This window comes from Penaeus chinensis, chromosome 29 (assembly GCF_019202785.1).
Source record: "Penaeus chinensis breed Huanghai No. 1 chromosome 29, ASM1920278v2, whole genome shotgun sequence".
Classification (NCBI taxonomy): Eukaryota; Metazoa; Arthropoda; class Malacostraca; order Decapoda; family Penaeidae; genus Penaeus; species Penaeus chinensis.
In genome coordinates this window covers 8,043,110-8,056,920 of record NC_061847.1, presented here as the reverse complement: position 1 = coordinate 8,056,920, position 13,811 = coordinate 8,043,110, and the positions used below count along the sequence as shown (strand labels likewise).

The window sequence follows — 13,811 nt, the reverse complement described above, 5'->3', positions numbered from 1 at the left end:
CGGCTGTTAGTTTTATTTCATTCTCATCTACCTACTTTAATTCTCATTCTACCAATTTGAATTACCGCCAGTTATTGACAATTTACGCAAAATCACAACAAAATGTACAACACATCCTCAGGCTATATATAATTCACAAGAGTCGTTTACTCTATGTTGTAAGCAATATGAATATTCCTTTCGTTGAGAACTGCATCTTATGAACGAAAGATTTGGGAGACTGCAAAGAACTTTTATTAAATTTCGAGTTTTATTGATAGCATGCAATCTTCTTGGGTTGAATCTTCTCACAAGCCACGTTACCAACCGCCGCCTCCGCCATAGCCTCCTCCACCTCCTTTGCCGTATCCACCTGCGCCTCCACCGCCACCTCTACCTCCACCACCACCTCCGCCGCCGCTTGGCAGGGAGCCCACGCCAACTAGCCGAGCCCGGACCACGCTGCCGCCTCCTGATCCACCTCCTCCTCCAAAGCTACCTCCGCCTCCGCCTCCATATCCACCTCCACCACCGCTTCCACCTCCTCCACCGCTTCCACCTCCTCCACAGCAACCGCCAGGAGCAGCCGCTGCCACGCTAATGGCAGCCAAGAACGCCAGTGTAATCTGTTGAGAGGAAAAGGTATATTGTCTACTGTATGGTCACCCAGAATAACATGCACAAGCGCATAAGCAGACAATACATGGACACATACATGGAATAATTTGGTATATATATATTCATATCTGCATCTATTCATCTCTCCCTATATTACCTGCACTAGTATCCATGAACATTTCACCTTCTGTGTAACCACAATCTATATATACATCTATTTACAATTTTCATTTTTAGTGTAACAGAATAAACACTTACATAAATGTTCATATTTTGAGGCCAAACCTCTGCAAACTGATTACATCTCGACACAGCGATGGCTTTATACTCCCCTGTCCTCAGGGATGCCAACTAACCTTAATCTATACCTTTCCTGAAGCTTACTTCTGTCTTTCATGTTGCAGAAAAGATGGATGACTATGTTTTGAATGTCGATTTATTGCCAACATAAACATCAGACCGAGATGCAAAATAAAATCTGGTACTGGCATAGTATAGGAGTAGATGTAGATGGTTATAGGCAGATATTCATTTATGTACAAAACAAGGTTACCAAGAACAAAATCGCAAAACATTTATACGAAACTTTGATCGTAAAGTTTCGTATAAGACTAAACTTTTAATCAGATGATTTCCTTGCACTGGATCATCGATTTTGGTTTTCTCGGCTGATAGGGAATCTATTTCTCTCTCGAAACGTGTCATTCTCCTTTCACTGTTATGTCTGCCTTTATTCTATTTTTGTACATATATTGCTATATTTGTATTTTTTGTTAACTACTAATCTTCCTAACTACCAATTGATCCATTTCCCCTTCCGTGTATCTATGTACCTATCTATTTCTATTTATCTATGTATCTGTCTACTTCTATCTAGTAGGTGTCAATTCCTCTTTATATATCTATGTATCTATTTTCTATCTATCTCTCTATCATTCAACTTATCTATCTTATTAACCAGAACTTAAGTAGATTTGTAAATCTATTTGTATATACGTTTATGAATATATATATATATATATATATATATATATGTTATTGACAGGGAGTCGCTAATGGCTTCTGGTTGGTGACTCATATAGAGATGATCTTAAGAACAATAACTGGAGCAGCGTGTTAGGAAATTGCATTTAGGTAGTTGAAACTGAAAAAAAAGGGAAGAAGAAACGAAGAAAGTGAGGAAGTAAGGAAGATAACTGTTTATTTTTCTTTGAAATCGCCAAAGAATTCAAGAGGTTCTTAAGGGCCAAGACACAAACCTAGTAAAAGTCACAATACAAATGTGCATTTATTACTAATTTTCATTGTTATTACTGCTAAACTTGGTGTCGTTATTATCAAATATTATTCATTTCCATTCGTAGTAAGCTCACGTGGTCGTCAATGTCTCAATCCAAAAAGTCCTGAATTTCAGCTTTGATCCCATTGTTGTCATGATACTTATAGAGAAACTCCCTTAGATATTAAGTATCATGCTACATCCCGCTTTATTGGCTAGTTTAATGCATCGGATTTTCAGATATTAAACTACATACCACGTTATAAAATACGGATTTATGATATGTATTGCCTTATTAACTGGGAACTTTCCTTGAAGTGTAAGTCACGGCTGTTAGTTTTATTTCATTCTCATCTACCTACTTCAGTTCTCATTTTACCAATTTGAGTTAGCGCTGATATATCCCAATTATTAACAGTTTACGAAAAACCCAAGTAATGTACAGCACATCCTCAGCCTATATATAATTTACAAGAGTCGTTTACTCTAAGTTGTAAGCAATATATTTCTTTCGTTGAAAAGAAATTAATCTTATGGACGAAATATTTTGGAGAGTGCAAAGAACTGTTATTAATTTTCGAGTTTTATTTATATAATTCAATCTTCTTGGGTTGAATCTCGTCACAAACCACATTACCAACCGCCGCCTCCGCCATAGCCTCCTCCACCTCCACCTCCTCTGCCGTATCCACCGCCACCTCCACTTCCCCCGCCGCCTCCGCCGCTGCTTGGCAGGGAGCCCACGCCAACCAGCCGAGCCCGGACCACGCTGCCGCCCCCTGATCCACCTCCTCCACCAAAGCTACCTCCGCCTCCACCTCCATATCCACCTCCACCACCGCTTCCACCTCCACCACCGCTTCCACCTCCTCCACAGCAACCGCCAGGAGCAGCTGCTGCCACGCTTATGGCAGCCACGAACGCCAGTGCAATCTGTTGAGAGGAAAAGGTATATTGTCTACCGTATGGTCATCCAGAATAACGTGCACAAGCGCATATGCAGATAAAGCATGGACTCATATATGTAATAGTTAGGTAGGTCTATATCCATATGTACAACTATTCATCTATCCTGATATTGTATGCACTAGCATCCATAAACGTTTCACTTTCTGTGTATCCACCATCTACATATCCATCTGTTTACAATTTTCTTTTTTAGTGTGACAGAATAAACGCTTACATAAATGTTCATGTTTTGAGGCCAAAGCTGGATGGCTGCAAGCTGGCTGCATCTCAACTCGGCGATGCCTTTATACTCCATGGTCCTCGGGGATGCCAACTAACCTTAATCTATACTCTTCCTGAAGCTTACCTTTGTCCTTCATGCTGCAGTAGAGATGAGTGACTAGGTTTTGAATGTCGATTTATTGCCACCATAAACATCAGACCGCGATGTGAGATAAAACTGGTACTGGTATAGTGTAGGAATATGTGGAGTAGATGCAAATAGTGTTATGCAGATATTCATGTCCATGCAAAACAAGGATACCAAGAACCAGAACGAATAAAACATATAAGTATATCTACCTATTTAAACATGAATTATAAAAGAGACACGGGAAGAGAGGAAACGTTGGCCGTAACGTTTCGAATAAGACTTCACTGGATCATTCATTTTGTTTTTTTCGCCTGATGATAAATCTATTTCTCACTCGGAACGTGCTATTCTTCTTTCACTGTTATGACTGCCTTTCCTTTTATTTTTGTACTTATATTGCTATATCTTTGTATTTTTGTTAACTACTAACCTGCCTAACTAGCTACCAATTGATCCATTTTCCCCTCTGTTTATCTATGTGCCTCTCTATTTCTATTTATTTATCCATGTGTCTGTCTTCTATCAGTGTTAATTCCTCTCTATACATCTATCTATGTATCTATTTTCTATCCATCTCTAACACTCAACCATCTATCTTATTACAAGAACTTAAATAGATATGGAAATTCTATTTACATATAGATATATGTATACATATATTATTGACGGGGAATCGCTAATGGATTCTGGTTGATGACTCATATAGAGATGATCTTAAGAACTATAACTGGAGTAACGTGTTAGGAAATTACGTTTAGGTAGTTGAAGTTGCATAAAGAGAATAAAAGAAGAGAGAGAGAGAAAGAGAGAGGCAGTAGTAAAGGGAGATAACTGTTTATCTTTCTTTGAAATAACCAAGGAATTCAAGAGGTTCTTAAAGGCCAAGACACAAACCTTATAAAAGTGATGACACAAATGTGCATATACTAATAGGATTAATTTTCATTGTTATCACTGTTGAACTTGGTGTCGTTATTATCAAATATTATTCAATTCCATTCGTAGTAAGCTCACGGGGTCGTCAATGTCTCCATCCACCTAGTCCTCAATTTCAGCTTTGATCCCACTGTTGTCATAATACTTATAGAGAATCTCCCCTAGACATTAAGTATCTTGCTACATCCCGTTTTATTAGATATTCCATATTGTTTTATGAATCGGATTTTCAGATATTAAACTGCATACCACATTATAAAGTACGGATTTATGATAGGTATTGTTTTATTAACTTGGAACTTCCTGTGAAATGGAAGTCTCGGCTGTTAGTTTCATTTTATTATCATCTACTTACTTCAGTTCTCATTCTACCAATTTAAATTCCCGCTGATATATCCCAGTTATTGACCATATACGAAAAATCCAAAGTAATGTACAGCATATCCTCAGCCTATATATAATCCACAAGAGTCGTTTACTCTACGTTGTAAGCAATATGAATATTCCTTTCGTTGAAAAGAACTGTATCAAAGGAGTAGAAAGTCATATCTTATGGACGAAAGATTTGGGAGAGTGGAAAGAACTGTTATTAATGTTCATGTTTTATTGATATCATTCAATCTTGAGCTGAATCTTGTCACAAGCCACACTACCAACCGCCGCCTCCGCCATATCCTCCTCCACCTCCACCTCCACTGCCGTATCCACCTGCGCCTCCACCGCCACCTCTACCTCCACCGCCACCTCCGCCGCCGCTTGGCAAGGAGCCCACACCAACTAGCCGAGCCCGGACCACGCTGCCGCCTCCTGATCCACCTCCTCCTCCAAGGCTACCTCCACCTCCGCCTCCATATCCACCAACCCCTCCACCTCCACCACCGCTTCCACCTCCTCCACAGCAACCGCCAGGAGCAGCCGCTGCCACGCTTATGGCAGCCACGAACACCAGTGCAATCTGTTGAGAGGAAAAGGTATATTGTCTACCGTATGGTCACCCAGGATAACGTGCACAAGCGCATAAGCAGATAAAACATGGACACATACATGGAATAATTAGGAATGTCTATATCCAAATCCATATCCTGATATTGTATGCACTAGTATCCATAAACATTTTACTTTCTGTGTATCCACCATCTACCAATCCATCTATTTACAATTTCCAGTTTTACTGTGAAAGAAAAAACACTTACATAAGTGTTCATGTTTTGAGGCCAAAGCTGGCTGGCTGCAAGCTAGCTATATCTCAACTTGGCGATGCCTTTATACTCCACTGTCCACGGGGATGCCAACTAGCCTTAATTTATACTTTTCCTGAAGTTTATCTTTGTCCTTCATGCTGCAGTAAAGATGAGTGACTAGGTTTTGAATGTCGATTTATTTCCAACATAAGCAACAGACCCCGATGTGAGATAAAACTGGTACTGGCATAGTTTAGGAATATGTGGAGTAGATGCAAATGGTGTTATGCAGATATTCATGTCCATGCAAAACAAGGATACCAAGAACCAGAACGAAAAAAAAACCAACATATAAGTATATCTACCTATATAAACATGAAGTATAAAAGGGACACGGGAAGAGAGGAAACGTTGATTGTAACGTTTCGAATAAGACTTCACTAGATCATCCATTTTGTTTTTCTCGACTGATGAGGAATATATTTCTCACTCGAAACGTGTCATTCTTCTTTCACTGTTATAACTGCCTTTCATTCTATTTTTGTACATATATTCCTATATTTGTATTTTTGTTAACTACTAATCTGCCTAACTACCAATCGATCCATTTCCTCTTCCGTGTATCTATGTACCTATCTATTTCTATCTATTTATCCATGTATCCTTCTGCTTCTATCTAAAAGTGTCAGTTTCTCTCTCTATATATATGTATCTATTCTCTATCCATCTTTCTGTCATTCAACCTATTTATCTATTAATGAGAACTTTGATATGAAAAATCTAATTGTATATACACATATGTATATATATATATATATATATATATATATATATATATTCTTGACGAGGAGTCGCTAATGGTGACTCATGTAGAGATGATCTTAAGAACTTTAACTGGAGTAACGTGTTAGGAAGTTACGTTTAGGTAGTTGAAGTTGCAAAAAAAGAGAGAAAGAGAGAGAGAGAGAGAGAAAGAGACAGCAGTAAAGGGAGATAACTGTTTATCTTTCTTTGAAATTATCAAGAAATTGAAGAGGTTCTTAAAGACTAAGGCACAAACCTTGTAAAAGTGACGATATAAATGTGCATTTACTATTATGATGAATTTTATATTGTTATTACTGTTAAACTTGGTGTCGTTTTATTAAATATTATTTTTCAATTCCATTTATAGGAAATTCACGAGGTCGTCAATGTCTCCATCCACCTTGCCCTGAATTTCAACGTTGATCCCATTGTTGTCATAATACTTATAGAGAAACTCCCTTAGACATTAAGTATCTTGCTACATCCCATTTCATTGGCTATTTCATACTGTTTTATGCATCGGATTTTCAGATATTAGACTATATACCATATTATAAGATACGGACTTAATATAGGTATTGCTTTATTAATTGGGAACTTGCTGGGAAGTGGAAGTCTCTGCTGTTAGTTTTATTTTATTCTCATCTACCTACTTCAGTTCTCATTCTACCAATTTGAATTACCGCTGATATATCCCAGTTATTGACAATTTACGAAAAACACATCCTCAGCTTAGAGTCGTTTACGAAACATACGAAAAATCCCAATGTACAGCACATTTTAGCCTATATATGATCCACAAGAGTCGTTTACTCTAAGTTGTAAGCAATATGAATATTCCTTTCGTTGAAAAGAACTACATCAAAGGAGTAGAAAGTCATATCTTATGGACGAAAGATTTGGTAGACTGCAAAGAGCTGTTACTAATTTCCGAGTTTTATTGATATCATTAAATTTTTTCGGGTTGAATCTTGTCACAAGCCACATTACCAACCGCCGCCTCCGCCATAGCCTCCTCCACCTCCACCTCCACTGCCGTATCCACCTGCACCTCCACCGCCACCTCTACCTCCACCGCCACCTCCGCCGCCGCTTGGCAGGGAGCCTACGCCAACCAGCCGAGCCCGGACCACGCTGCCTGCCTCCTGATCCACCTCCTCCACCAAAGCTACCTCCACCTCCGCCTCCATATCCACCACCCCCTCCACCTCCACCACTGCTTCCACCTCCTCCACAGCACCCGCCAGGAGCAGCCGCTGCCACACTTATGGCAGCCACGAACGCCAGTGCAATCTGTTGAGAGAAAAAGGTATATTGTCTTCCGTATGGTTACCCAGAATAACGTGCATAAGTGCATATGCAGATAAAGCATGGACTTATACATGGAATAATTTGGTATATCTATATTCATATCTGCATCTATTCATCTATCCCCATATTACATGTACCAGAATCCATAAACATTTCAATTTCTGTTTATCCACCATCTACCTATCCATCTATTTACAATTTTACTTTTTAGTGTGACAGAATAAACACTTACATAAACGTTCATATTTTGAGGCCAAACCTCTGCAGGCTGACTACATCTCGACTCGGTGACGCCTTTATACTCCCCTGTCCTCGGGGATGCCAAGTATCCTTTACCTACACCTCTGAAGCTTAATTTTTCTGTCCTTCATGTTACAGAAAAGATGAATGACTAGGTTTTGAATGTCGATTTATTTCCAACATAAAAACAATTAGATCGCAATGTGAGTGATCAAAATATCCATAAGAAAGTGTCACTGGCTTAGTGTAGCAAAATGTGATGTAGATGACCATAGTGTTACGCAAATACTTGGGTACGTGTAAAACAAGTATACTAAGAACAGCAGAAACACAAGTAATTAATTTTATGCAGTCATATATGTATGTCTACCTATTTAAACATGAAGTATAAAAGAAATACGGGAAGAAAGGAACCGTTGATCGTAACAATTCGAATTAGACTAGACTCATCAAGTGATTTTTCTGCAATGGATCATCCACTGGATCAACTTTTCTAGACTGACGAGGTCTCGAAATGTGCCTGTTCTTTTCCTGTTATGACTGCCTATAAATCTATTTTTGTAGATATAATGCTTTATTTGTACTTTTCGAATTGGTATCTGCATTTATATCTATATCTATCTAGTACCTACCTACGTAACTACTGCGTACCTACCTACCTGTCGATCCATCTAGATGGTCTGTCTATTTTTCTATGTGCCCATCTATTTCTACCTACTTTAGTTATGTATTTATGTACTCCTATCTATCTATTTATCTATTTGTCAATTTTATCTATTTATCTGCGCATGTATCTATTTCTATATGTTCTATATCCATCCCTCTATCATTCAACTATTTTATTATCCAGGACTTATATATATACATATAAAAATCGTTTTTTTTTTTTTTTATAATAACGGGGAGTCGAAATTGGATTCTGGTTGATGACTCATATAGAGATGATCTTAATCAAAAAGTATACCTGGCATAGCTAACTGTTAGATAATTACGTTCAGGTCGTTGAAGTTGAAAAAAAAGAGAGAACTAGATAGATAGATATAGAGAGATAACTCTATTTTTCAGGTTCTTGAAGGCCAGGACATAAACCTTTTAAAATGTGACGATTCAAATTTCCACAACTATTATTATGAGTAATTTTCATTGTTAGTATTACTTTTAATTTTGATGTCGGTATTATTATCGAATATTCTTTTACGATTCCATTCATATTAAGCTCACAACGGCTTCAGTGTCTCCATCCAACTGTTCCTAAATTTCAGCACCGATCCCATTGTTAAGCTCTTAAAATCATAATACATATAATACATATAACTCCCTTCAATATTAAATAAATGATATATCCCGTTTCATTGACTATACATCTTGGTTTATTTATCGGGTTTTCAGATATTAAACAACATACTTAATTATCAAAGTGGAATATCTATTCAAATAGCTTTGATTTTCTAGAAAGCTCTGGGAAAGCGCAAATCTCAGCTGATGGTTTGATCCACTTTCATCTACCTAATTCAGTTCTTACTCTGCCAAAATACTTTAAGATTTAAACAGTCATTTACCGTAAGATCCAAACAATATGCATTTTCGTTATGTTTATGGATCAAGGAATAGAAATTCATGTATATCATATATGGACGAAGGATTTGAATGACTAAAGAATTGTTATTCATTTTCTTATATTTGTTAAAATCATTCCATTCTCTTGGAGTGCGTTGTCAGGAAGCCACATTACCAACCGCCGCCTCCGCCGTAGCCTCCTCCACCTCCACCTCCACTGCCATATCCACCTCCGCCTCCACCACCGCCTCTACCTCCACCGCCGCCTCCGCCGCCGCTTGGCAGGGAGCCCACGCCAACCAGCCGAGCTCGGACCACGCTGCCGCCTCCTGATCCACCTCCTCCACCAAAGCTACCTCCGCCTCCGCCCCCGTACCCACCACCCCCTCCACCTCCGCCACTGCTTCCACCTCCTCCACAGCAGCCACCAGGAGCAGCCGCTGCCACGCTTATGGCGGCCGCGAACATTAGTGCAATCTGGTGATGGAAAATATATTTATATATATAAATATATATATACACATATATGTGTGTATATGCATTAATATACATATATATATATATATTAATATATGTATGTGTGTGTGTATGTGAGTGTCTGTGTGTGTACATTTATGTATATGTATACACACACAGACACACACATATATACTTATACATGTTAATGCATATATATATATATATATATATATACATATATATATATATATATATATGTATTTATGTATTCATACATACATGTATATATACCAACATATACACACATGTATGTATGAATTTATGTATGTATGTATGTCTATGTGTGTATACATATCTATATCTATGTCTATATCTGTATGTATACATAGACATACATAGATTTACATATATACATACAGTCACACACATATGTATAAGTATATATATATGTTTGTAATAATCATTCTTATCATAAAAGACTAGACACTTACACAAATCCTCATGCTTTAAACTCGTCCTTCCTGACAGTGACAACAACTCAATTCGCAGAGCCTTTTATACTCGCTCTGTCCTTTCCCCCGAGTTGCCAGCTACCCTTTATCTGCATCTTTTGTCAAAGCTTGTTAATAAATCTCTCCCGAATGATAATTTCTCCTGTCCTTCGTGTTATGAAAGGATAGATGACTTGGTTGTGAAGGTTCGTGATTGATGTTACCATTCGGAAAATCAGAACGCAGTGTTAGCAATCAAGCTGGAGAAAAAAAAAAAAAAAAAAAAAAATCGAAGGACTATATTAACTGTAGAATGCATTTACAGTAGTCTTTTATACCTACAAGATAAATAGATATACGTATATGTATACATATATATACACACATATATATATATATATACATATATGTATATGTATATGTATATATACAAATATATGTAATTAAATGTATATATATAAATATATATATATAAAATATATATGTATGATATATATATATATATATATATATATATATATATATATATATATATATGTGTGTGTGTGTGTGTGTGTGTGTTTGAGTGTGTGTGTGTGTTTGTGTCTCTGTGCGCATTTATATACATGTGTATGTGTATGCCTGTGCATACACATACATATATATATACATACACATATAAATATACATGCATACTTACAAATATATACATATATACATAAAGTGGCAGCAAAAATGTTTACATCGCTATCCGAAAAGAATATTTTTTTTCCAGCGAAGTCACGCAATTCTGCGTGAACGGAGTTTTGTATTGCGTGCATGGCCAGCCAGTGGACCTAGCTTCTCGTCAGAAACTTTTTTTTAAGCCAATGAGCGATTGTTTTTGACAGATGAATGATTAAATCTACTAACTCTTTGGGTTAGAATTCCCTCTATATTATGCCAACTTGTAATTAATCCAGTTCAGCCTAACATAATGGGTTGAAACAAACTGGCGTTACAAGAGAAAACACGTTGTTTTACGTTAATAGAAAAACTATATCTCTAATGCGCATATCTGCTGATATGAATGTATCAAAACAGGAAATTTATAGCCTGAAAAGCCAGGCACCACACTAGCAACCGGAGAAACAAAACAAGAAACAGTTCTGGAAGACTTTGCCAAGGACAGACACGATGCTCAAACTTGAAGTGATACCTGAACCTACTATACCAGCATCAACACTTAAGATCAAACATCCAGAACTCATCAAGGACGAGTGAATCAAGACCTTCCAGCCTCGCCTTCAGAAAGACCTTGGTATACCGACTCATCGCGTAGTTATGAAGTCTACTCACTAACGCTGTGAGAATAAAAAAAGAAAAGAAAAAATAAAAGAAAAAGACAAGAATTATCAACGCTTTATGCAAACCGATCGAAAGAAAGTGATAATGAGTGATGAAAGTACTTTCAGATTGGTGGAGAGAGCTTTAAGGTTCTTGCCTCACCCCAATTCTTAAAAAAAAAAAAAAAAAAAAAAAAAAAGCCACGACAGGTAAACAGGCGGAAAGTGTGATGGTTTGGGATTCTCTCACTTAGAATAAGGGCAGGCGAGATTTATATTTTCTTCTAAAGAATATTCCAGTCAGGGACAGTCCAAAAAAAATCTAAATAACAGAGGAATTGATGTATTTGAGTGACCAGGTAACTCACCTCATCTGGACCCCATAAAAACGCATGGAACGTTTTAAAGAGCGAAGTGAAAAAAAAGAAAAAAAAAGACTGGATCTGTTGGAAGCACTGAAGAAGCTAGCGGTTCATCAGGATGTCTCCCATTTTGTCAGTCTTCCCGAATCCATGCCAAAATAGGCGCAGGTGGTTTTTCAGGAAAGAGGGAACATGATCAAGTACTAATTGTAAGAAAAAAAAAAAAAAATAGTCTAGCAAACAAACTGTTCACGTTTTATTCTACTACAAATGTCAAAGTAAACTTTTTTTTCTCTCTTTTTTTGTTTGCGGGCACTGCATATCTATCCATCTATCTATCTATAGACATACACACATTTATATATATATATATATATATATATATATATATATACGTATCATATATATATGTATGTAAATATATATTATATATATACACACACAAACACACATATGTATATGTAATATGTTATATGCACAGTTATTGAAGGGCAATCGATACCTAAATTCTGGTTAATGACTCAGACACATATCATGATAATGAAATGTGATTAACAGATCTGACAATCATCTACAAGACGCTGACATTGCTAAAGGACACAACAATAACTAAGAAGAAAACGAGAGAGAGAAAAGAAAGGGGGAGGCTAACTATCTACGTTTCATTGAAATCCCCGAGGGAAGCCTGTGTCTGTTGTGCACATATAGCAATAAGGTCGTATTTATAGCCCAGTTTGAACTCAACTTTAACCTGGACTAACGACCCTAGAGGTGTGAACAAGTAATAACAAATACAACCTGGTCCTTATTAGTTATTTACTTACTTTTAAATTCTTCTCTCAACCACTTTGAACGGCCCCAAGCATCCAAACTCTACCACACATTAATTCAAAATCAAAGCATTCAGCCTGGATTATTATCTGTCAGTGCTATCATGTATGTTAATTGAACTCGGTAAAGTTCAACTGTGAATTCGTAAACGATATCTGACATTTAACTATGCTGTCGGTTTTCCATCTTCACCTGTACGAATTTGTAAGTCAATCACAAGATTGGTTTCCTTTCTTTTCTTTTTTTAATTTAAGAAAGCTCAAGATTTGTTGATCGCTTCATCCTATGACTTTTTAACGTTTTTCGTCATATTTTACATATTTTAAGTAAAATAAAATCAGTGATATGCATATAAACTGTTACTAGTTATATATATATATATATATATATATATATATATATATGTACATACATACAAACATTTTATATATACGTATGTGTGTATGTATATATGTATATATACATACATATGTATGTGTGTATGTATATATGTATATATACACACATATATGTATGTATGTATAAGCATACATACATATCTTCGTATGTACGCAAGTATGTATATATATATATATATATCTATATTTATAACTATCTATATACATGTATATATATATATACATACATATCTTTATCTATATCTGTCTATATATACACACACATACCAACCACCCACCCACACACACATACACGCAGATACATATATGTTTGTATGTTTGTATTATATGCATACAGACAGAAGTGTGTGTTTGTGATTATATCCACACTCCTTATCATTCTTATTGTTGAGATTCAGGTCCATCTAAGGTCTTATTGCCCTCGAAAAAATTGGCAAGAAGAAATTGTCTTATCTTTTTAGAAATAAATACAAGATGATTGGAATAATACAAAATGGAAATAGAATAAAAGGTAATTTCATTTTTATTTGATGTCATTGAATCTTCTTTATCTTACTCCTTTCCCGAAGCCACATTACCAACCGCGGCCTCCACCGTAACCTCCTCCACTTCCACCTCCGTATCCACCTCCACCTCCGCTGCCGTATCCACCCGAGCCTCCACCGCCTCCACCGCCCGACAGAGTTCCGACACCGACGAGTCTTGCTCTAACCACGCTAGCACCACCTCTTCCACCT

The 13,811-nt window shown here is 36.9% G+C and overlaps 2 protein-coding genes across 2 annotated transcripts in view; both read right to left on the bottom strand.

The window, feature by feature from the left end:
- Positions 1-4,608: 4,608 nt before the first annotated feature.
- LOC125040352 (glycine-rich cell wall structural protein 2-like) lies at positions 4,609-5,471 on the bottom strand. The gene is made up of 3 exons (XM_047634907.1): positions 5,403-5,471; positions 4,791-5,088; positions 4,609-4,655 (listed from the first exon to the last, which is right to left on the bottom strand). The coding sequence occupies exons 1-3, from the start codon at positions 5,469-5,471 to the stop codon at positions 4,609-4,611; spliced, it is 414 nt and encodes a 137-aa protein (XP_047490863.1).
- A 7,029-nt stretch (positions 5,472-12,500) lies between these two features.
- Positions 12,501-13,811, bottom strand: part of LOC125040351 (glycine-rich cell wall structural protein 1.0-like) — a 12,417-nt gene continuing 11,106 nt past the window's right edge. The window contains exon 9 of the mRNA XM_047634906.1: positions 12,501-12,610. Within this exon, the coding sequence (XP_047490862.1) occupies positions 12,501-12,610 (110 nt within the window). The remainder of the gene's footprint in view (positions 12,611-13,811) is intronic.